This window comes from Silurus aristotelis, assembly GCF_946808225.1.
Source record: "Silurus aristotelis genome assembly, chromosome: 1".
Lineage (NCBI taxonomy): Eukaryota > Metazoa > Chordata > Actinopteri > Siluriformes > Siluridae > Silurus > Silurus aristotelis.
The window spans coordinates 22,613,826-22,638,975 of record NC_139574.1 but is presented as its reverse complement, the minus strand read 5'-3'; the positions used below and the strand labels follow the sequence as shown (position 1 = coordinate 22,638,975).

Genomic DNA, 25,150 nt, shown 5'->3' with positions numbered 1-25,150 from the left:
CACTGGATGCATTTGCAGTCCAAAAGAGAAAATTATTTTTTTATTTCCACAATGTAACATAGAATTTAAAACTGGGGTTCATGTGGTATAATAACATATCTACTTTAAGTTTGATGAGTCTCCCACAAAATCTACATTAGAAAAACTAATATAATAATTAATACAAGAAGACCAAAATAAAATCAAGCACAATTAACAAATGATGCACAAGCATTTTATCACACTCTATACAACTGCATTTGGCAACTTAGCATACAATCAAACCAAATGACTAGAACTTTAAAAAAATTAAAATATCATTCATATAAGTTTAAAATGTTATAGGCATAATATTTTATTGGACAGTGATTTATTATTCATATGTGTGATATTTTAACTTATCGAATTAATAGAACAAACAGTACATTTGATAATTACATCATTACAGCAAGTAGAATTACTTAATTTTTTTTTAGACAAAACATACTACCACAAGAAACTACTAATCGTTTTCACTCATGGTCTTGTTTATCCAGTCAAGATATCGTGGTACATAGGTATACACCCCATATGTGCCATTTTTGCCACAGTATTTCGGACCCCAGCTAACAAGACCTGCTGCACAATACACACTATTTTCATGTACAACAAATGCTGACCCACTGTCACCAGTGCATGAGTCCTTTCCACCCCCCACAGCTCCAGCACAAAACATATTGTCTGTAACATGAGGAGTGTCTGAAGATTTTTTTCTCAAATCATTAAAGGAACTTCTGCATTGGATTTGCGTTACAGTATGAAGATCAACAAACATTAATTTAGTGGAAACGTAACGACTTTCAGTTACTCCATAACCAGACACCAACCTAGAATGTATAAACAAACAGCTATAAATAAATATATAAATATTAAATTATAATATTGTACAATAAATTAAATTACACAATTCATATGGATAAATTTAAATCTAGTACATAGTACATCAGCATTAGTACTGGATGGTAGAGGTTTGAGAGTACTACTAATCGTTGTGCTAGATTTGGATTACAACTTAATCTCTAATTTATATTTACTCTATATATATAAAATTATGTCTCATAATGTACACACATATGTTCTAAAGGTAGAACTAACACAAATACATGTGGTTTAAAAAATTTATAAACATGATACATATGGATGAAAAGTTCTTACCCTTCACGATTGCTCAGATCAACATGTTTTGGTGGTAGACAAACTGGTCTGATTTTCATATCAAATGTGATGGGTGATGTGAGTTTAATTAGGGCAATATCATTGTCATAATCTGTAGTGTAGTTTGCATGTACATAAACGGATGAAATATTAAGGGCGATAAAACTTCCTAGTTGGTCTAAATTATTATGCCCAGCATATACCTGCACAGAAAAAACAAGCTTTTGATTACCACTTATAATACACAAACCAACATATCCAATCAAAATCTCAAAAACAACCTTCATGTGTATTATCTGGAGTATTATCTAACATGGAGTGACCTGCCCAGTACCCAGACCTAAATCCTATTGAACTGCTCTGGGATGAATCACAAGGGCAAAAAGAAATATACTAGTTATGAACACCTTGGAAAGTTTTACAAGAGGCATGGCAAAGTATTTTAGTTGAATGTTTGGAGAAAAAAACTGCCCGGATGCCTAGAGTGTATTAAGTTGGTATTCATGTAAAGGGGTGGTTTTTTTTGTATTAAAATTCCACATCTATACATTTATATATTGATTTGGCCTAAGTAAATTTCAAACCATCAAATTACCTACTCTGTTGCATATAAACAAAAAGAACACTTTTGACAGGTTCTGTAAAGTAATTGTATGTGCAACATTTGGCCACCTGTCTGTTGTGCCTAATAACATCCACTTTGTCAGATATTGCAGCTTACATCTAATTTGATCTAATTAGGAGTCTTGCTATTCTTGTTAATAAATTATTTCACCCATTTGTAGATGCAAGACACTAGTTCTGTGATATTCTTTAGTTTCTGATATTTATTTGACTTTTTCTTCTACTTTCCTGTTCACTGTGTACTGTACTACTAGTGCACAACATCAAAGTATATTAGATTCATCCCCCTACTTAAGAATCTTCACCTCCATTTATAGGCTTGATAATTGTGGTTAAAGTGTTTAATTTGTACTTTTACTTGTTAGTCCACAGCTCAAAATATCCCAATGCCCTATTACATACATACATTTGTGATGTGGTCACAAGTAAAGCGTTCTTCTGATGCAGACCACGTAAGTAAAAGTGACATTAGAATGATATCACTTCTGTGACAGTTAATCGTTCATGCCAGTTCGAAACCTTATATGGGGGCTTTGCTTTGCCCCTTTTTGGCAAGACATGACAATCTTGCTGGATTGTGCAATATCTTTTAGATCTTGTAATAGAATTAACTGAATCCCAATACCACCAAGCTGCCACTTCTGGGCCACTGAGCAATTACCATTGGAAGTAACTTTCCCTGGATAAAGGTGCCAAATGCCATAAATGCAGATAGATAGTAATATGCTCTATAAATGTTTTCATTTAGACCTAATTAACCTAATCACAGTTGTTGGTCTGCTAGATTAGTCCTCATGTGTCAACTAACTAAATAATTAATTATGTTCTTGACTTTCTTAACTTTATATGCTCAATTAAATTATTTAGCATTTTGAGTTAATAAAATCTAAAGTTTCTGCATTAACATTTGCAATAAAAAGTATTTCTTTTTTAACAACAAACAACAAAATATGGGTGCCCAAATTTTTACCTATAAAATCTCAGATCTTTTTATAGTTTTTTATAGCCTTCTGGTATCCCTTCAATTTTAAACTCACCAAGCCACAAGGGCCTGCCCTTAGTCTTCATGACATGAACAATGAATAATGAATGAATAAAGACTTATTGCTGAAAACCTGTCATTGTAATTCTATGGAAAGCCAATTTACAAATTTGCAGAAAAACATTTATTCTAATTTACATACAGTATCTTACAAAAAAGAGTACACCACTAACAATTTTACTATATATTCTTAAAGGACAATACTATTTAAATGAAACTTGGATATATTTTAGAGTAGTCAATGTGCAGCTTGTAAAGCAGTATAAATGTACTTTCCTCAGAAAATTATTTAACATAGATTCATTCATTCATTTTTTCCCGCTTATCCGTAAGTCGGGTCGCGGGGGCAGCAGTCTAAGCAGGCCCCCGCCTTCGACTGCTGCCCAATCCTCACAGCACCGTCCCTTACGGTCCCCCTTGCAGGTGGTGAGCCCACGGGAAGGCGGCCTCTACGTCACGGACCTTGATATTTCCTTCGTAAGGGACCCCCGGAGCAAAGAGGGTTAAGGGCCTTGCTCAAGGGCCCAAGAGTGGCAGCTTGGCGATACCGGGGCTCGAACCCCAGACCTTCCGATCGGCAACCCAGCGCCTTAACCGCTGGAGCTACCATTCCCTCCACATAGATTCATAATTGTCTAAATAGCTGGCAACAAAAATGAGTACACCCTAAGTGATAACAGCTGTACATTGTGTAACCATGCAAAGCCACATGTCCAAATGTCATGTTCATGTTTTTGTCTGCTTGACATCACCATACAAATTAGTATCTTGTATAAGAAGAAGTTAAAATATGATGGCTTGAGTGCAATTCTCTCATACTGACCGCTGAATGTTCAAAATGGAACCTCATGGCAAAGACTCTCTGAGGATTTGAGAATTAGAATTGTTGTTCTCCACAAAGAGGCAGAGGCTATAAGAAGATCGGTAACATCCTGAAACTGAGTTACAGTGCAGTGGCCAAAGGCATACAGAGGTTTTCCAAGACAGGTTCCACTCGGAACAGCCCTCACAAGGGTCAATCAAAGAAGTTGAGTCTTTGTTCTATGCATCAGGTGCAGAAGCAGCCTTCCAAAAAAACAGAAGCATGAGTGCTTCCAGCATTGCTTTAGAGGTTGCAGAAGTGGAAAGTTCGTTTAACAGTGCTTGGACCATGCGCCACAACAAGTCGGTTTGCATAGCTGCGTCCTAGAAGGAAGCCTCTTCTAAAGCTTGTTGATAAGGCCCGCAAACCTTTTGCTGTCCAAGAGCATTAATTACTGGAACCATGTCGTGTGGTCAGATGAGACTTAGAGAAAATTGTTTGGCTTATATGGTGTCTGGCATGGGTGGCAATGGCCGGGTGAGGAGTACCAAGAAAATTGTGTCTTGCCTACAGTCAAGCATGGTGGTGGCAGCATCATGGTCTGGGGCTGCATGAGTGCTGCTGGTGCTAGGGAGCTGTGGTTCATTGAGGGAAACATTGATTCCAACAGGCACTGTTCCAACATAATAACAACTCAAAACACACCTCAAATATGACAACTGCTTTGCTGAGGAAGCTGATGATGAAGGTGATGTTGTGGCCCAGTATTTCTCCAGACCTGAACCCTATTGAGCACCTGTGGGGCATCCTCAAATAGGTGGAAGGTGGAGAAGCGCCAGGTGTCTAACAACCAGGAGCTCCGTGATGTCATTATAAAGGAGTGGAAGAGGATCCCAGAAAAAACCTGTGTAGCTCTAGTGAATCCCATGCACTGGAGGATTAAAGCAGTGCAGGATAACAATGGTGCTCACACAAAATATTGATACTTTGAACACAGTTTTGAAATATTCACTTAGGGTGTATTTACTTTTGTTGCCAGTTATTTAGACAATAATGACTGGATGTTAAGTTATTTTTAGAGCAGAGTATATTTGTACTGCTATACAAGCAGCACATTGACTACTCTAAATATATATCCAAGTGACAGTTCTATTGTATTGGCCCTTGAAAACATCTAACAAAAATAGTTGCTAAAATGTGAGGTGTGTACTCACGTTTGTGAAATTGTATATTTGACGTCGCAAGACATAAAAATAACTATTAATGTTAAATAAGTTGTGGAGGCATTATGTTTTTGAATACCTTAATTTTTTCCTTTGGTGTAGGAAATGTAGTACCGAGGTCGACCATATTGTGCGCTGCAGTCATTAACCATTTTTCTCCAATGATAAATGCTCCTCCCCTCTGCATACCATTAAGAAGGTGAACCTGCCAGGGAAATGAACCAGAGGGTGCCTCTTTTCCTCCCCATATTCTGCCAAAACCAAACCTTTGTTGACCACATACTAAACACACACACACACACACACACACACACACACACACACACACACACACACACACACACACACACACACACACAGCTTTATTATATAAAGCAATTCTTTCCTTTTAAAACGTAATAAGTAAAATGTTTTGTTGTAGTCAATGTACCATAATGACACGAAGGAAGGATATTGTTGCCAGTTGACCTCCATTTTTGGCTAGCACTACATGTATAGTTTCCTGTATTTAAATGATCGAAATAGATAAACATATAAATAATTTGAGCAAACTAAATAACATTTCTTAATAAATACAATGTAACATAAAAACAATGTTTCTCACCATTCTGTTTTTCCTTGGAAATGTAAAATGGTTCATTGCAGTGGTACTGAATGATGGACAGGTATTCATTTTTAGAGCCTTTAACAAATTTCACATGTCCGTTCACCAAGAGTTTTGGTTGCCCACATTTCATTACTAGAAACAGACAACAGAAGTTTTCAAAACACAACACATATGAAGTGGTCTTTTTCTTTTGCTATATAATTTTCTATTATTTATTGAAATATAATCAATACAAATATGTGTTATCACTGAGTGATTTCTGCTGTAAAGACTTTCTGCCAAGTTGATATCACAGTGTGGCATTTCTAGCATAGTTACAATCCAATTTAAACAAACTCAATCATAAAATCACTAATGCTAATAATCACATTTCACAGTTTTCACTCTTAGCTAACGTAAAAAAACAAAACAAAACAATAAACAGCTTTTTTTTTTCATTCACCTTTTTCCTGTGATTTTCAGTCTCATTAAAGAGAAAGCCAATAAAGCAGTGAAGAAAATAAACTAAACTGAAAGCTTTAAAATCTTCTTATTTGGCTTATCTTCTTATTCCTCTTAATAGCTGCTCTCACTTACTCCTTACTAATCCTTTTCACTTCCTGCTTCACCATCTCCACATCATCCAACCTACTCTCTCTCATTTTCCTCATTCATCAGCTGCTCAAAGTACTCCCTCCATCTTCTCAACACACTCTTCTCACTAGTCAACACATTTCCATCTCCTTTTTTTTGCGCTAACCTGCAGCACATCCTTCCCAACTCTGTCCCTCTGCCTGGCCAATCGGTACAAATCCTTTTCTCCTTCCTTACTGTCCTACTTATCATACAGCTCCTCATATGCCTTCTACTTGACTTTCGCCACATCTCTCTTTACCTGCTGCCGCATCTCCTTGTACTCCTGTCTACTTTTCTCATCACTCTGTTGATCCCAATTCAAATCCCACCTCTTCACCAAAACCGAGCCTCTGTCTGACCTCTTCCCTGAACCTCACACTACAGTCTTCGTCCTTCAGTTTCCAACATCTTATTCTTCTTTTAGTCCTCACTCTCCTCCTGTTCTTCTTCACATCCAAAGTCATCCTAAAGACCGCCATCCGATACTGTCAAGCAACCCTGTCCCCTGCCAACACCTTACAGTCTTCAATCTCTTTCAGGTTGCATCTTCTGCATAGAACATAGTTCACCTGTGTGCATCTTCCTCCACACTTATACGTCACCCTATGATCCTCCTTCTTCTTAAAATAAGTATTTAGCACTGCCTTTCCATCCTTTTAGCAAAATGTACCACCATTTGCTCTTCCACATTACTCCACTGACCATTGAAGTCTGCTCCAATCACCAATCTTTCTTTCCTAGGTACACTCTCCACCACTTCATCTAACTCACTCTAGAATTTTTTCTTCTCCTATATCTCACAACCTATTTGTGGAGAATAAGCACTGATAACACTGGATGCCCTTAATAACACAACCCTCCCCATTCATCTGGGCTTGGGACCGGCACTAAGAGTGCACTGACTGCCTCCCTAATGGCTGGATTACGATGCAGTACAGAAATACAATATATTAAGATGCAGTATGAGTTACAATGAGTTACTTGGTTCAGCTAGTTAGCAACCTATGAGATGAGCATGTTTGAGCAAACAAAAAAAAAAGATAAATATGGATATAAAAATGGATGCTACATTGTTGTTTGGGTAACGTTAAAGCAAGGGATAAACCTCACTATGTGCTGTCTGAACCTATTAATCAATATGACAAATAAAACAAGCTGTCAACGAAAGGATTAGGAAACTGGTTCATGGTGGAACCAGTTTGTATTGGAATAAACAGTGGTTCTGCTGTTATTCAGAATCAGTCATAACAATCAGTCCTTACATTCATTTATTCATTCATTCATGCACAGTGCAACAGTCAAGCAACAGTCACTGTTGTTGTTTTACCATCACATGTGTGGTTGTTGTGGTTAAGAAGATATCCATGTGGACATCTGCAGCGAAATCCTCCAATGAAGTTGCTGCAGAGGTGGCTGCATGGATTACTCTGGCTTTCACATTCATCAATGTCTATATAAAGAGCATAGGGGACAGATAGTCAAAAACAAACAATCTATATTTCTAAGGCACTCTTGCACTTAAACACACAGCATCACTTATCTGACTTAGATGTCATCTGAGGGTCAGGTTTACCATCTCACTTCTTAGATGTATATTTACAAATATAAATAATGTATATTTGAATTAATGGGCTCTGGTTTACAATGCAGTGGAGACCCTACAATAAAGCCACTTGGTTTGACACCATTTTATAAAATTTTCTCTTGTAAAGGGTTTCACTGTATGGTGCCCTTCAATCAATTAGCATCCCGAATAAATTTGCCTAGTGCACAGTGTTCCCAAAAAAGATTTATAAAAATGTAGTAATTTAGTGACAAATTATATATATATATATATATATATATATATATATATATATATATATATATATATACAGTGAGGAAAATAAGTATTTGAACACCCTGCTATTTTGCAAGTTCTCCCACTTAGAAATCATGGAGGGGTCTGAAATTGTCATCGTAGGTGCATGTCCACTGTGACAGACATAATCTAAAAAAAAAATCCAGAAATCACAATGTATGATTTTTTTACTATTTATTTGTATGATACAGCTGCAAATAAGTATTTGAACACCTGAGAAAGTCAATGTTAATATTTGGTACGGTTAAACGTTTCCTGTAGTTTTTCACCAAGTTTGCACACACTGCAGGAGGGATTTTGGCCCACTCCTCCACACAGATCTGCTCTAGATCAGTCAGGTTTCTGGCCTGTCGCTGAGAAACACGGCGTTTGAGCTCCCTCCAAAGATTCTCTATTGGGTTTAGGTCTGGAGACTGGCTAAGCCATGCCAGAACCTTGATATGCTTCTTACAGAGCCACTCCTTGATTATCCTGGCTGTGTGCTTCCGGTCATTGTCATGTTGGAAGACCCAGCCTCGACCCATCTTCAATGCTCTAACTGAGGGAAGGAGGTTGTTCCCCAAAATCTCGCAATACATGGCCCTGGTCATCCTCTCCTTAATACAGTGCAGTCGCCCTGTCCCATGTGCAGAAAACACCCCCAAAGCATGATGCTACCACCCCCATGCTTCACAGTAGGGATGGTGTTCTTGAGATGGTACTCATCATTCTTCTTCCTCCAAACACGTTTAGTGGAATTATAACCCAAAAGTTCTATTTTGGTCTCATCTGACCACATGACTTTCTCCCATGACTCCTCTGGATCATCCAAATGGTCATTGGCAAACTTAAGATGTGCCTGGACATGTGCTGGTTTAAGCAGGGGAACCTTCCGTGCCATGCATGATTTCAAACCATGACGTCTTAGTGTATTACCAACAGTAACCTTGGAAACAGTGTTCCCAGCTCTTTTCAGGTCATTGACCAGCTCCTCCCGTGTAGTTCTGGGCTGATTTCTCACCTTCCTTAGGATCATTGAGACCCCACGAGGTGAGATCTTGCATGGAGCCCCAGTCGAGGGAGATTGACAGTCATGTTTAGCTTCTTCCATTTTCTAATGATTGCTCCAACAAGTGGATCTTTTTTCACCAAGCTGCTTGGCAATTTCCCCGTAGCCCTTTCCAGACTTGCGGAGGTGTACAATTTTGTCTCTAGTGTCTTTGGACATCCCTTTGGTCTTGGCTATGTTAGTAGTTGGATTCTTACTGATTGTATGGGGTGGACAGGTGTCTTTATGCAGCTAACGACCTCAAACAGGTGCATCTAATTTAGGATAATAAATGTAGTGGAGGTGGACATTTTAAAGGCAGACTAACAGGTCTTTGAGGGTCAGAATTCTAGCTGATAGACAGGTGTTCAAATACTTATTTGCAGCTGTATCATACAAATATATAGTTTAAAAATCATATATTGTGATTTCTGGATTTTTTTTTTTTAGATTATGTCTCTCACAGTGGACATGCACCTACGATGACAATTTCAGACCCCTCCATGATTTGAAGTGGGAACTTGCAAAATAGCAGGGTGTTCAAATACTTATTTTCCTCACTGTATATATATATATATATATATATATATATATATATATATATATATATATATATATATATATATATATATATTTATAAAAACATGTGTATTGCTGACATCTACATCCACTCAACCATTTATAAATAAGAATTATTGCAGATCAGATGTCAGTGCTTTCATCCTGTAATTAAACGTTTCTGATTTTCATAATGGTAATAGACATAAGGGGTTCACATAAAAATTTGACATATGCTATGGCTTTCACAGTCAATAGACCATAACTTTGCTTCACCTGAATACTGTACTAACTTGAATGTTTTACCTTGTATTTGGTGAAAGGCATTAAATCCAGTATGAACCTGTGGAAATGAGTCATCTGAATGGAAATAAATAGATAAACAACCTCCAGGAGCAGAGTGAAGTTTAGGATTGATAGAAGACTGCAACTCCATAAAGGACAGGCTTCCACACAAAGACTTGATCAGCTCATTGCCACTGAATATCTAGAGGACAGAAAGCTGATGTGTGAGATTCTTGGGTGAGGAACATCAAAAAAAAGGCACAAGCAATAACTGACCATGACAGCATCATGTTCACAGTTTGTACTGTTCTCCAGGTCCAGGTGAATGAGGTTTAGAGATACAGTAAATCCTGGAGAAGCACAGCGAGTCCAGTTCATTTTGCTGCTATTGGGATATGCCAGTGGATGATCAGTAGAGTTTAACCATCCCTGAGCATGTGAATATACTAGTTGAGGCAGCAGCAGCAGCAGGTGAACACTGAATGTAAAAAAATGAAAAGCAGTTTGCTAGATTTCACAGTAAATCACTTTGAAAAGTGATAGAAAATCACACTAAAAATATCTTTACTCATTCATCTTCAGTAACCACTTAATCGTAGCAGCGTCACAGTTGATCGATCACAGGAAACACTGGGTGCAATGCGGGAAAGGATTCAATCTATGCCCTGGAATGCTTTTAAAAGGTGGGATATGCCTCTAACATGGCTTGATGTAAACCAACATCCCTCAAGATATAAGGAAGGCAAGCATAAAGTGTCTTCTTCGTCGTGTCACTCTGGGGGAAGAATGAACTTCCCCCACTGTCCAAACTTTTAGCTGAGATTTAACAGCCTTCAAACAAAAACTGAAGACTCAATTCCTCAAACATTTGAATCAGCACTAGTTAAAATACCCCCTGACTTGAATGTTTTTCTTGCAGTACAATCTTTCCTAAGCCCTTTAGCTCAGTGGTGACGATGAATCTGAGACCATGACCTGCTTAACTAGTACGGAGATGTTTTCAATTGGGACTATAAACAATAGTTTATAAAAAGTCGTACTGAATGTAGTCTTATAGACGTGTGTGAGTAGATATTAGGTCAAGAACAGGAATGAAAAGGACTTACAGCAAAGTTAGACTTAAAATTAATCCAAGACTAAAGTTTAGGCAAGATATTATTTAGATGTGTAATTAGTAGTGTAAGAATCAATTCAGGAAAAGGTAAAAAAAACTTCTATATAAACGCAAACTCTACATACCTGAATATCATCATCATTAGTTAGAAATTGTATTCTGCTGAGTAGATATGAACTCAAATGCCATTTCCCAGTAGTAATGTTTAGTAGAGTTAATGTATTACTAACATTGATTAAAATATGTTTACAATCATTTTGTGGGCTAGACTGGGGGGCATACTAAAATGCTTAAGTAAACAAAAAAAACTTAACATGGCTTAATGCGATAAAACAGCGTTTTAAAAACAATCAAACTCAGTAAACACTATAATAAGTCATACTATGTACAGACAAGCAGTTTGGTCTTTTAAAAAAAACAATGTCTTTTTGCATTAAGCCACATTAAGCTTTTTCCTTAACGGTTTTCTATGGGAGAAATTCGTATTCTGGACTCATGTGCTTTCTGTATATAGTTTGCTTTTAATATTACTTTATGATTCAATAGTTTGGTCTTTTAAAAAAAAGTTGTCTTATAGAATGTCCCCTAGACTGGCCAGTCAGACAGAGCAGGGTTCATGTTGTTGTAAAATGGACCATGACGCCATGTCCACGGTAGGTGGCAGTAATGAGAGGTGAAGCGTTTAACGTGGATTAAAAGAAGAAGCAGGAAAGGATTGTGGGTAGGCGCCGGCTGTCCTGCAGCACGTTGACATTGGGAATTGATTTGCATCGTGTGATTATCAGAGGTAAGAGCTTTATACCTGACTGGATCGTAAATTCTTTACTGTGGTATATGGGACAGATATAGATGTATACATTGTAGTTAAAATAATCTGTAATTAGCTAACTGATAGACAGTTTATAAATAATGAATCACTCGCTTAATGCTCTGTTTGTTTTCTTTATAGCATTTTAGATATTATTGTTTGATAGTTTGTAATCGACTTCATTGATAATAACATCTAAATTAAACAGTTTGTATAAGTACAATTCTGGAAGGTGAGAGGATGACTGAGGAATGGAGAAGGTGTGTGCTGGTACTGATCTTTAAGCATACGGGAGATGTGCAGACTTGCAGTAACTACAGGGGAATTAAGTTGATCAGTCACACCATGAAGTTATAGGAATAAGTAGTGGAAGCCAGAAGAGGTGACCATCTGTGAGCAACAGTATGGTTTGATGTCGAGGAAAAGCACCACAGATGCATTATTTGCTTTGAGGATGGAGAAGTATAGAGAAGGTCAGAAGAAGTTGCATTGTGTGTTTGTGGATTTAGAGAAAGCGTACGACAGGGTGCCGAGAGAGGAGTTGTGGTATTGTATGAGGAAGTCAGGTGTGTCAGAGAAGTATGTGAGGGTGGTGCAGGACATGTATGAGGACAGTGTGACAGCAGTAAAGTGTGCAGTAGGATCAACAGACTGGTTCAAGGTGGCGGTTGGTCTGCATCAAGGATCGGCTCTAAGCCCTTTCCTGTTTGCAGTGGTGATGGACGAGGTCAGACAGCAGTCACTGTGGACTATGATGTTTGTGGATGATATTGTGATTTGTGGTGAGAGTAGGGAGCATTTTGAGAAGAGCGTGGAGAGGTGGAGGTATACGCTGGAGAGAAGGGGAATGAAAGTCAGTAGGAGTAGGACAGAGTACATGTGTGTGAATAAGAGGGAGGGCAGTGGAGTGGTGCGGTTGCATGGAAAAGAGGTGATGAAGGTGGAGGAGTTCAGGTACCTGGGGTCAACAGTGCAAAGTAATGGAGATTGTGTTAGAGAAGTGAAGAAAAGAGTGCAGGCAGGGTGGAGAAGAGTGACCGGAGTGATTTGTGATAGAAGAGTATCTGCAAGAGTGAAAGGGAAAGTTTATAGGACTGTGGTGAGATCTGAGATGTTGTATGGATTAGAGACAGTGGCATTGAGTAAAAGACAGGAGGTGGAGCTGGAGGTAGCAGAGCTGAAGAAGTTGAGGTTTTTGTTGGGAGTGATGAGGATGGACAGGATTAGAAATGAGTTTTTTAGAGGGACAGCGCATGTAGGACATTTTGGAGACAAGGTGAGGTCAAGTCAAGTTTATTTGTATAGCGCTTTTCACAACAGACATTGTTTTAAAGCAGCTTTACACAAATCAACAGTTAAGGTGAATGGTGTGAATTTGTCCCTGATGAGCAAGCCGCTGGCGACTGTGGCAAGGAAAAACTCCCTTAGATGATATGAGGAAGAAACCTTGAGAGGAACCGGACTCAAAAGGGGAACCCATCCTCATTTGGGTGACATCAAGAGTTTGATCATAAATCTTTCAACAATACAGAACACTGGAGAGTAAGAACTAACATGATTACTGGAGTATAAGATTATAAGTGATGTTCTTTCTGCAGTCTTATACAGTCTATATGGTTAGTAGCTCCTAGTTTTATAAGCTCAGCATTTGTGATCATCACAGATCCAGCATCAGCTTCTCCATGCCAGAGCCTTTAAACACTCCAAGAGGTCCAATGTCAAACTCCACACATGTAGCGATCCAAATAGCACTGGTACGTCTCTAGATGGTTCGGGATGTTTGCGAGTTCGGCATCTACTTCTTCAAGGGTCCGTAATCATCACGACGTGGGAGGTGACTGGAGCTGGCCAAACCTCAGGGTGTCTCGGGATGGGGAGAGAAAGAGAAGCAGTGGAGAGGAATTAGCGTAGCTGCTGTTCATGATATTAACAGCACAAGTTGATAATGTGCATGTGATCAGATGTTCTGGAGCACAAAGTTATGATACGTGATGTGTGTTATGTGTAGGCTTTGCTAAAAAGATATGTTTTTAATCTGCACTTAAACTGGGAGAGTGTATCTGAACCCCGAACACTGTCAGGAAGACTATTCCAGAGTTTAGGAGCTAAATGTGAAAATGCTCTACCACCTTTAGTGGACTTTGCTATTCTAGGAACTACTAGAAGCCCAGAGTTTTGAGATCTCAGGGAGCGTGGCGGATTGTAGCGTGTTAATAGACTGGATAGATACATAGGAGCCAAACCATTTAGTGCTTTATAAGTGAGAAGTAATAGTTTGTAGTCTATTCGAAACTTAACAGGAAGCCAGTGTAGGGACGATAGGATTGGGGTTATGTGATCATATTTTCTTGACCTTGTGAGAACTCTGGCTGCTGCATTCTGGACTAACTAAAGCTTGTTTATTAATGATGCAGGACATCCACCTAGTAATGCATTACAGTAGTCTATTCTGGAGGTCATAAACGCATGGACGAGCTTCTCTGCATCGGATATAGACAACATGTTTCTTAACTTAGAAATATTTCTAAGGTGAAAGAAGGCTGTTTTTGTAACTTGGTTGATATGATATTTGAAAGACAAGTTGCTGTCTAAAATAACTCCCAGGTCTTTTACCATTGAACTAGTGGTTACAGAACATCCGTCTAAATGCAAGTTGAGATGCTGGAACTTCTGTATACTAGTTTTTGGGCCGATGAGCAAAATCTCAGTCTTATCATAATTTAAAAGTAGAAAGTTGTGGGTCATCCAATCTCTTATTTCCTTAACACACTCAGTTATCCGAGTTAATTGAGCTGTATCGCCTGGTTTAGATGAGATATATAGCTGAGTATCATCAGCATAACAATGGAAGCTAATTCCATGCCTTATAATAATATTTCCTAACGGAAGCATGTATATTGTGAAGAGCAGGGGTCCTAGAACTGAACCTTGCGGCACGCCATAATTTACTTGCATTAGCCTGGATAGCTCTCCATTTAAATCTACGAAATGGTAGATGTCCTGAATGCCGATGTAATTTTGTAAGCGATATAGGAGGAGATCATGGTCTATAGTGTCAAATGCAGCACTAAGATCTAGTAGAACCAACAACGAGATGAAGCCTTGGTCTGAAGCTAAAAACAGGTCATTAGTGATTTTAACTAGAGCAGTTTCCGTGCTATGATGGGGCCTAAAACCTGACTGAAATTCTTCAAAGATATTGTTCTCTTGCAGGTAGGAACATAACTGGGCAGCGACAATCTTTTCTAAAATCTTAGACATAAATGGGAGATTTGAAATTGGTCTGTAATTCGATAGCGTGTTTGGATCCAGATTAGGTTTTTTAATGAGGGGCTTAATAACTGCTAGCTTGAGGGATTTAGGGACATGTCCTAACGATAGTGAAGAGTTAATAATATTCAGAAGAGGTTCACCAGTTGTATATAACACTTCCTTCGGTAATTTAGTAGGAATGGGATCTAACTGACATGTTGTCGATTTAGCTTTGGCAATAACATTATACAGCTCTTCCTGTCCTATACATGTAAAACAGTGGAGTTGTGGAAATGAAGGTAACACTGCCTCAGGAGATGCTGTCAGAGGTTGAACTGCCACAATTGTTTTTCTAATGTTATCTATTTTTCAGTGAAGAAATTCATAAAGTCCTCACTACTAAACTGTGCTGGAACACAATTTTCAGATCCCTGATTTGTAGTTAGTTTAGCTACAGTACTGAAAAGGAACCTGGGATTGTTTGTTATTTTCTATGAGTTTGCTCAGGTGTTTAGCTCTAGCAGCTTTTAGCGTCTGTCTGTAGCTGAGCATACTGTCTTTATACGCAATTCTTAATACCTCCAATTTAGTTTTTCTCCATTTTCTCTCCAGATTACGTGCTGTTCTCTTGAGGGCATGCGTATGACTATTATACCAAGGTGCAGGGGCTTGTTCTCTAACCTTTTTTAACCGGATGGGGGCAACAGTGTCTAATGTGCTAGTGAGGATAAGGTTTATGTTGTTAGCCATTTCATCAAGATTATTATCAGTTATCGGTTTAGGGTGAAATTTAGATAAATCAGGCAGGTTATTTATGAATCTGTCCTTAGTGGTTGGAATAATAGTCCTACCAAGTCGATAACGTGGTGAAACACGGCTAATCTGCTCTACCGGTAGTGTGTACAGTAGGAGATAATGGTCTGTGATGTCATCACTCTGGGGTAAAATATCTATATCAGTGACGTCTGCTCCGTGGGATATTATTAAGTCTAGTGTGTGGTTAAAACGGTGGGTTGGTCTGGTGACGTTTTGTTTAACCCCAAAAGAGTTTAATAAGTCAACAAATGATAATCCTAGAGCATTGTTTACATCATCTACATGAATATTAAAATCTCCTACAAGCAACACTTTATCAAAATTGATCAAGAGATCGGATAGAAAACAAGCAAACTCTTGAAGAAAATCAGCGTAGGGCCCAGGGGGTCTGTACACGGTGACCAGAGCGAGTTTTCTATGTATGTCTGAAAGTATAATTTTAAGAACGAGCACTTCAAATGATTTTAAGCTGAATCCTAATCTCTGACTAACATTAAGAGATGCACTATAAATGGTTCCTACACCCCCCCCACGACCAGTCTGACGGGGCTCATGCTTATAAACATATCCTGACGGTGTCGACTGGTTTAGACCCATATAATCACCTGGTTTAATCCAGGTCTCAGTGAGACAGAGTGCATCGAGATGATTATCTGTGATCATCTCATTTACAATCAGTGCTTTGGGTGCAAGTGATCTAATGTTTAAAAGACCGAACTTTAGAACTTTTTGGTGTTTGCTTATCTGGCATTTTTCAGTTTTAACTGCAATAAGATTATTTCTGGATCTTGTGTATTTAATTCTTGGTTTTACTACACGAGGAATAGATACGGTTTCTATAAACTGGGCTGTGTGTGAACTTGTAACTATTTGGTCTGTAGTATGCGTGTTCTTATAGTTAAAGATTTCCTGATGTCTTACCAGTCAGATGGTGTGAAGTATCCTAGAGATGTTATCTGATAGCACTGCTGCTCCAACTCTGCTGGGGTGCAGGCCATCAGGGCGGAAGAACCTAGGACGCTCCCAGAAACAGTTCCAGTTATTAACAAAGAGAAGTTTATGTTCTCGACACCATGACTGTAACCATTCATTTAGAGCTAAAAGTCTACTAAACTTCTCAGCCCCTCGCTGGTAAGTGGGAAGAGGTCCTGACACTATGATCCTCGTTGTGGGTGATGTGCTGCGTACCGTCTCCACCAGGATCCTGAAGTCCCTCTTTAAGATCTCCGTTTGCCTCAGCCTGGTGTCGTTCGTTCCGGCATGAAGAACAACCGCTCCGAAGTTCTCCTTCAGGATTGCGGGTACCTGCGCAGCGACATCCAGAACACGAGCACCAGGAAAACAGCGAGTGTGCACCTTACCTTTGTCTCCGGTAGCGCGGACATGCCGGACGATGGAATCTCCGAGAATCACAGTGTCGCGTTCCGTCTCGCGGAGAGGGGCGAAGCGGTTCTCAGTCGAGATCTCGAAGGCCCGTAGTGGTGGCGGCGGAGACGTCCTCGACCGGGGCTTGGCTTGTCTCTTCCGCCGCTGCCGCATGGTCCGTGTTGCACCTTTGCCGGAGTTTTAGGTGCGCTGGATCTGGCCAGAGAAACACGCGGAGTTGATGTGCTGGGAGCGTTAGGTTCAACCCGGGAATTTACCTGGGACGAGTGCGCGTCCGCCCGGGATGTTTCCAGCGCCGCTTTCCGCTCTCGCAGCCGGGCATGCTTTACATGCAGCTCGCGAATCTGTTTCTCCAAAGCCTCCATCTCCAACGCCACCGTTTGCAAATCGAACGAGTCCTCACCTGTGCTCAAAGTCAGACACACAGCTGGCATAGTGCTCATAATCACGAACAGAGTTAATGTACACAAATATGATAAAGTGAGAGACAAAATAATATAGTGGTAGTCGAGTTTAACTGACTACAGGCACAAGTCAGGAAGACAAAAACAATTTAGGATTATTAAAAGAGAAAAACACAAACAAACAAATACAAACACAGAACTCGCGGCAAACAAGTCAAACACAGGAAGGGAGGTGCAATTGAGATGGTTTGGACATGTGCAGAGGAGGGACATGGGGTATATCGGTAGGAGAATGCTAAGGATGAAGCCACCAGGAAGGAGGAAAAGAGGAAGAACAGGAAGGAGGTTTCTGGATGTGGTGAGGGAAGACATGCAGGTGGTTGAAAGAGGCAGATGCAGGGTGGGTTACAGACGGATGATCCGCTGTGGCGACCCCTAATGGGAGAATCTGAAAGAAGAAGAACAAGAAAAAGGATAAATGGCTCAGGTGGTCAAGGTTCGGTTCGTTCAGGTGGTCCAAAGGGTCTAGGTTTAAACTATGATTCTTTAGCTCACTTTGGTCTTGTTTTGCTTTAAATTTGATCTTATGCATGTCTTTAAGTAACTTTTTTTTTTTTTTTTTTTTTTTTTAAGTTTCTGTAATTAATTGATTTATACATCCATGTCCATACAGATAACCTGTCATATTGTCTGGTTTTTGCATAATTCACCTTATTGAAAAGTCAGTAGAAACCCTAATTTCAAGACTGATTATTAGTGTTTATAATTATATGTACAGGAAACATTGTTACACCATGCTATAAAATTTTTACTCTGTGAATCCTTTGACAGAAATTACAGATATTTAGTAAACAAACAAATGTACACAGTTATGATGCAGTTATAGTGCAAATGCAAGAAACAGCAGCGTGTGTGCATGCATAAAGTGTTCAGTGTGCAATGTTAACATCAGACAAAGGCATGTGCATGTTCTGCAAAGTTAGATTTGGTCCATGTTGGTATTTCCCAGTGTGAAGGGTGTATACGTGACTGCAAAATATGCAGAGAGTTGTAATGGTTTTATGGGTATAAAGGGTTTGTATTGTATTACCCCATGTGTGTCGAGTAATTTTTTGCATTTTATGCAGTTGGGCATCCAGATTCCAATATTTATTCTACAATGTTTTAATCTTTTGATAATTATTAAAGATATACAAACTGCTTAGTGAGTTTAATAAAGGTGGTGGTATATAATGCCGTTTCTAGTGGAAGCCATTAGAATTTCTTCTAGAATTTTTTCAGGAAAGACTTTTTATGAATGTATGTATGTATCCATTTATTCTTATTTCTTTTCACTAAAGAGTCCAGGTCTTCAGGATGGGTGGCTCAACGTCCAGTCCTGCTGCTGTTAAAGCCGAGGCTCAATTCGGCAGTAGCCTTCCCCCGCAGGGATGTCCAATGCACCAAGCTCATCAGGAAAGTAAGTCTGTTGTAAAGCTCGGCATTCACTGATAAATGTAAAACATTTATTTCACATGTAACATGTCTAAAATTCAAGGTTCTCCTCCACCTGAGTGCCCCATGCATCAGGCTGCATCTCAGAGCACAGCTGCTGCAGGACCAGTGCATCAGGAGAGAGCCTACGACTTTGTGGAGTGCCCCATGAAGGCTGCGGAAGGAACGTCTGACATTGATCCAACAAACATGGTACCTAAACGTTTACTCCCAGATAGAATTCTAATGCTGCTTGTAGGTCTGAAGTGATGTAAGTGTAAAGTGGGCATCTTGTGTGTCTCTGTTATTCTTAGATGCCACCACCAAACCAACAGCCAGCTTCTGACCAGCCTTTTCCCCTGCCAGTTAACAGAGAGGAGTCCAAAATTCCTAGACACGGAACAGATAAAAACTGGGTGTATCCCTCAGAGCAAATGTTCTGGAATGCCATGTTGAGAAAGGGGTTTGTAACATTTTACTTGCATGCTGATTAATATGCTTTTAATTAGAGGTCAACCGATATGGGTTTTTCCTGAGGGTTGATGTCTTATTTAGATATCAGGGCCGCCGATGGACGATATATGATGCAGATATGTTTGGCCCATTTTTTTTCTTTTTTTCTTTCTTCATGACCTAAGATCTAATTCTTAATTAATAACACATAATACAGACAATAGCTTAAACATTTATTGAACAACACAAGCCTCTACAATCAGTGTACTGTTGAAGGCTCACTAACAAAACAGTTCTAAATGTTATTCTCTCCCCAAATGTTATTCTCAAGCTGACTCGAGTGTCGGTCGGCTTTAGTTTTATTTTTTTTTACAGACTACTGCCACCCGCTGGTATGAGAGTTATGTTCTCCCACGCAAGCGCAGAACATACAAACGCATAGTCAAATTGAAGCTAATAGGTGTTTTTATTTATTTATTTATTTATTTTGCTTTTCATTAATTTACAGTCACAAATTAGCATTTGTGCATAAAACAAACAATCCTAAAGAGCGTGAATGTTCTCAAGCAGTATGGCCTAGTCATCTTCAGATTTATGACAGATTTTGTCTGATTTATACTTTTGAATACCTTGATTTTAATTTTATAAGCGTTTCTTATTAACTTGTATATGTTTAAAAGTAGCAGTTTTATGGATTTTTGAAGAACAACTCTTCATAGTGTATATAAAATCCTGACTGTGTAATTTCGTCATGTAAGACATAGAGAAGCAGTGATCAGGTAGATCAGCTTAGTGTTCGTGGTTGGGGTTACAGCAGCAGGTGGCTCATTAAACATGACATAAACACCATGAAGAAATACAATATAGAACCTAAAAGTAGAAAGTACAATCTCTTTAATAACATTATTTAATATATTGCTCTGTTTTTGTCACTAATGGTAAATGCAGCTCATAAGAAGATCATGAAATAAGCCAATTAGAAGAAAAATAAGTTGACTGAGGCTTAAAACATTTCTTGCATCTACCAAGTGATGAATTAATGTCAGCTTGCAGACACGGAAACTTAATAAATGATTAACTTATTAATAATTACTTGCTTGTGTAGGTGGCATTGGAAGAATGACAGTCTTTCCCAAGGTGACATGACAAATATCATCAAAATCCACAACCGAAACAATGAACAGGCCTGGGAGGAGATCCTGAAATGGGAGGCCCTGCATGCTCGGTGAGTAACATGTTTTTATTGTTATTTGTTATAATATAATAATAGTAGTAGTACACTCACTCTTCAATTCATTAGGAACACCTGCTCAACTGTAGAGTTGTAGCTTCATGTTTCTGTATTCTGAGATACTCACCACAGTTGTTAATAGTTCAGTCCTGTTCCTCTGCTAATAAATAAATAAATAACACACACACACACACACACATACACACATATATATATATATATATAGTAGGGGTGTACTTATCTTGCAGACGCGACTTTATACGTCAATGAGGGAACTCGGATTTTAATTATGTTCGGCACTGAATGCATTGAATTGTAAGCCCTGTACCGAAAAAATCTGGTATGAATGTGTACAGTTAAACCCCTAATATAAGGTATGTATGTATGAAGATTCATAAATAATAAAATAAAAATAAGGGGTGTAACTGTACATTTGTGTCAGTACAGGGCTACAAGTTCACACGTGTGCCAAATGCAATTCTTGTTTTACATTGCTAGATCGATTGTGCACAGAACAAAATATCAGTTTTCTCACATGCTTAGAACAAATTGTGTTTCCAGTACGAATCGAGTAGCGCAGTGTCCCTATCTTGTGATATATATACTGCGCTACAATATATATATATATATAAATAAAAAAGTGTATTGCATTAATTTGGTTTATTCTATTTTATTTTTAGATATTACATTTTTTTATTTAATTCAACCAGGCATTTTATTTAAAATCGTTTTAAAAATGGTAAATTGTTGTTCACAAATGTTAATGATAATCAACATCATTAATAAAAAAAGACAATCAATTTTATGTTTAAAAAGAGATATGTACCAATCTATGAATTTTATATGCGGTTCCTTCCCTAAAATATTATTTTTGTTTGTTGATTTTGTTTATTTATATGCGCACGCACGCACGCACGCACACACGCACACACATACACACACACAGAAAGTTTTCACAGCGCTTAACTTTTTTCCGCCATGTTACAACCTGTCCAAAATAGATTCAATTCATTATTTTCCTCAAAAATCTTCCCCATAATGACAACGTCAAAGAAGTTTGTTTAAAATATTTGCACAGTATTAAAAAAAATAATAATAATAAACAAATCAAATGTACATAAGTATTCACAGCTTTTGCCATGACACTAAAACTGAGCTCAGGTGCCTCCTGTTTCCACTGATCATCCTTGAGATGTTTCTAAAACTTGATTGGAGTCCACCTGTGGTAAATTCAGTTGATTGGACATGATTTTTTTTTTTTTTTTTTTTTTTTTTTTTTTAAAACCCTTTTTATGTCTAACAAAGACACTTCCTTATGATGTAGTCACCTATATTGTTAGAGTTCTTGAAGACTTTTCAGAGGTGTCGAGTACTTAACTGCTTTTCCTTTACACTACAGTCTAACTCATCCCAAACCATCTCAGCTGTTTGTTTTTGTTTTTTATCTGATGCAGCACTCAGTCACTCTCTTTTAAAAGCTGTATATAACACAGAGGTGTGTTGTCCACTTTGTGCAAAACAGATGGGATGGCATGTCACTGCAAAATGCTGTGGGTAACTATGCTGGTTAAATGAGCCCTCAATCTTTGACTAAATCACCAACAGTGATTAGCATCAAACCTCCTCCACCATGCTTCACAGCGGGAACAACACATTCAAGAACTGTCTGTTCACACACTGTACGCACAACAAAAAGACATTAAGACAATCTTAAATTTAGATTTATCAGACCAAATGCCAGGTTTTCACTGAGCTAATGTTCATTCCTTACGTTTCTTGGCTCAAGCAAGTCTATTCTGCTTGTGGCTCTTCTGAAGTAATAGTATCTTTGCCCCAATTTGATCATGAATTTAATTAATGATTGAATGTCTCTTCTCTTTACTTAACTAAGAGTTTCTTGCTATTATATGGATTTGTAAAGTAGTTATAGTATCACAATCGACTCTTCACAACCTCCACTGATCAAGACAACTGATGGTCTAAAGAGCATTAAGAAGCAAGAACTGTTCCCAAATTAACTCTTGACAAGACACGCATGTGAAATAAAAACCATTCCAGGTGACTAATTTGTGAATCTGATGAGGAAATGCCATGAGTTTGCCAGTTTATCATCAAATCTAAATCATACTCTGGTTGTTTACCAAGTTTTTGTTTGCTACATAATTCTATACATGTTCTTTCGTAGTATAGATGTATTTGTTCACTTTAAAAGATATTTGTTGTTTATATATTCTAGTGAGTGTCCATGTGGCCCATCTTTGAAACGGTTTGGTGGCAAAGCAAAGGAGTTTTCACCCAGAGCCAGGATTCGTCATTGGATGGGGTAGGAATCTGTATCCTAATCGATGTAATAAAATAACTAACATAAGTCAGATTTTCCTGAACACTGTGTTCCTTTTTTTTGAGCTGCGTTTCAGTTCAACTTATTTTGTGTGCAGATATGAACTACCGTTTGACCGACACGACTGGATTGTGGATCGTTGTGGAAAGGAGGTCCGGTATGTGATTGACTATTATGAAGGAGACATTGACCAAAACACGTACCAGTTCTCTTTCTTGGATGTGCGTCCTGCGTTTGACTCTTTTGGCGCAGTGTGGGACAGAGTAAAGGTGGCCTGGTGGAGGTGGACATCGTAACTCCTGAAAAACTCACATGGACTCTATTGGATTCGCATATCAGGATGTAAATAAAATTTTAATGTTAAAATTGACAAATCTGTATTCTATACACTGATATCAATGTAACATTACATAGACTCCTACATGCCGGTGTGTTTTTGACATTTCAGTTCTAAATAGTTGCAGTATAGCTTATGATTATTTTTTGTATTTATTTAAATAGCAAAATAAATCACTCTTAAAGGTACAATTAAATATGCACAACTTTTTTTTTATTTGAATTTATTCTCTAATAATTTGGTTTGAAGTTGAGGAAATGATGTTACTAAACAGATTGATATTAAAATGTTGAATTTGTAGAAAACAAGCATTGTTTTGGGGTTTATTAAAAAATCTCACTCAATGTAAAATTACGCAAGATGTTTTGTTGTTTAGCTGCTACAATTCTTGCCTGTTTGTGTGGGTTTTATTTACCACTGGTTTGTTTATCTGCCCTCAAATGCATCCTTCTTTACCAAATACTGTTAAGTTGATTGTAAAGTAATGTTATAAAGGCTACTTTTATTTATGCGTTAGTGATTTATTTTTTTTTCTTTTAAAGGCTAGTGCATGCACTAAATCTGCCCCTATGAGTGTGGTTTGTTTTATTCCTGGATTTTCCAAACCAAATAAAAAAATTACTTGACTACAAATTATTGCATTTGGAATGCTTGCAGACTGACTGATGGGTCAGTCTTTGGGGACTTTTTCGCTCTTCACTTTATTGGTTTACACTATTTAGCATGTCTGAGTTGCTTCTCATGCTGAACAGGAGTCTATTGCATAAAGTTGATGTTTGATTTGTAAATGCAACCACTAGATGGCCACATTCCCACATCCTTTTTCTCATGTTGACAGTGGTTGTCATAATTTTTTTCCCTTCTAAAACTGTCATTTTTAAATTAACACATGTAGCTTGCACAAGACAACTTATTGTTTGCCATGTTTTCTTGTATTAAAATATTTAATTTATACATGTAAATCTATCTTGAAGTAACCTCGGCAGTGTACAAAGGCATGAAGAGAAAAGCCTAAATAGGTCAAAATTAATAATAGGGGAACCTATCTTGTCGTGACAGTAATGGCTTGTAGAGATTGGGTGAAAAGTTCACACAGGTCACGGCTGTTTATTTGTCATATACATATTGCACAGTAGTGTAACTATGTTTCAGTAGGCAGTGTCCCTTATTCTGACAGCATAATTATTAAAGTTACTCATCTGAATATATAGAATCAGAATCAGAATCAGGTTTATTGGCCACGTGTGTTGACACACACAAGGAATTTGGTTCCAGCTGTTATTGACTCTCAAAAGTGCAGACATAAATAAACCTATACATGACAAAACAGACAAGACAAGACACAAACAGACTATACAAGACAATACAAGACAATACAGACAATGTGAGACAGTATAGACAGTGTAGGTAATAAATAGGGATACAGATCAGCAATCATAAAGTGTAAGAGTGCATGGTAGTAGATCTTGTTGAATGGTGCCAGGTGGGAGACTGGAGAATCTGAAATGTGTTTACGAGATTAAATATAATCAGGTGCCTGTGGATTATTGTTGTGTGTGTGTGTGGGCAAGATTTTCACACAACATGATAAAGCCTCAAGTCTTTCAAGATGTATAGTTCAGGTGTGCTTGAACATCTCTCACTCAATAAAGTTCCACAAAGACTTTGTTTTGGAATGGTTATTTCAGCTGCTGTTTTACTGATTATGCTACAAGAGG

At 38.2% G+C, this 25,150-nt stretch overlaps 2 protein-coding genes across 3 annotated transcripts; one reads left to right on the top strand and one right to left on the bottom strand.

Moving 5' to 3' along the window:
• Positions 1-11: 11 nt before the first annotated feature.
• On the bottom strand, positions 12-11,173 carry LOC310738153 (mannan-binding lectin serine protease 2-like). The gene is made up of 9 exons (XM_083563149.1): positions 11,057-11,173; positions 10,094-10,295; positions 9,839-10,019; positions 7,414-7,536; positions 5,469-5,603; positions 5,295-5,366; positions 4,944-5,146; positions 1,174-1,376; positions 12-845 (listed from the first exon to the last, which is right to left on the bottom strand). Exons 1-9 carry the CDS (start codon positions 11,071-11,073, stop codon positions 482-484), a joined length of 1,500 nt encoding a protein of 499 aa, XP_083419275.1. The 5' UTR covers positions 11,074-11,173; the 3' UTR covers positions 12-481.
• A 397-nt stretch (positions 11,174-11,570) lies between these two features.
• On the top strand, positions 11,571-24,065 carry hccsb (holocytochrome c synthase b). Of its 2 annotated transcripts, none has more exons than XM_083559062.1 (7): positions 11,571-11,718; positions 18,945-19,056; positions 19,135-19,283; positions 19,385-19,533; positions 20,629-20,748; positions 22,991-23,077; positions 23,193-24,065. In XM_083559062.1, the coding sequence occupies exons 2-7, from the start codon at positions 18,954-18,956 to the stop codon at positions 23,389-23,391; spliced, it is 807 nt and encodes a 268-aa protein (XP_083415188.1). In that variant the 5' UTR covers positions 11,571-11,718; positions 18,945-18,953; the 3' UTR covers positions 23,392-24,065. The 2 variants fall into 2 exon arrangements, with proteins under 2 accessions (XP_083415188.1, XP_083415189.1); XM_083559063.1 differs by having other exon boundaries at positions 11,609-11,718; positions 18,938-19,056.
• Positions 24,066-25,150: the final 1,085 nt, after the last annotated feature.

What these genes read in the sequence shown, in the direction of transcription:
- LOC310738153 (XM_083563149.1), bottom strand. An exon ending in CAACAACCACACATGTGATG is followed by an intron (nt 5,604 to 7,413) that starts GTAAAACAACAA and finishes GTCTGTTTCTAG; the next exon opens with TAATGAAATGTGGGCAACCA. An exon ending in CCTTCCTTCGTGTCATTATG is followed by an intron (nt 5,147 to 5,294) that starts GTACATTGACTA and finishes GTGTGTGTTTAG; the next exon opens with TATGTGGTCAACAAAGGTTT.
- hccsb (XM_083559062.1), top strand. Translation starts at nt 18,954, where the DNA reads ATGGGTGGCTCAACGTCCAGTCCTGCTGCTGTTAAAGCCGAGGCTCAA. An exon ending in GCACCAAGCTCATCAGGAAA is followed by an intron (nt 19,057 to 19,134) that starts GTAAGTCTGTTG and finishes CTAAAATTCAAG; the next exon opens with GTTCTCCTCCACCTGAGTGC. An exon ending in ACATTGATCCAACAAACATG is followed by an intron (nt 19,284 to 19,384) that starts GTACCTAAACGT and finishes TGTTATTCTTAG; the next exon opens with ATGCCACCACCAAACCAACA.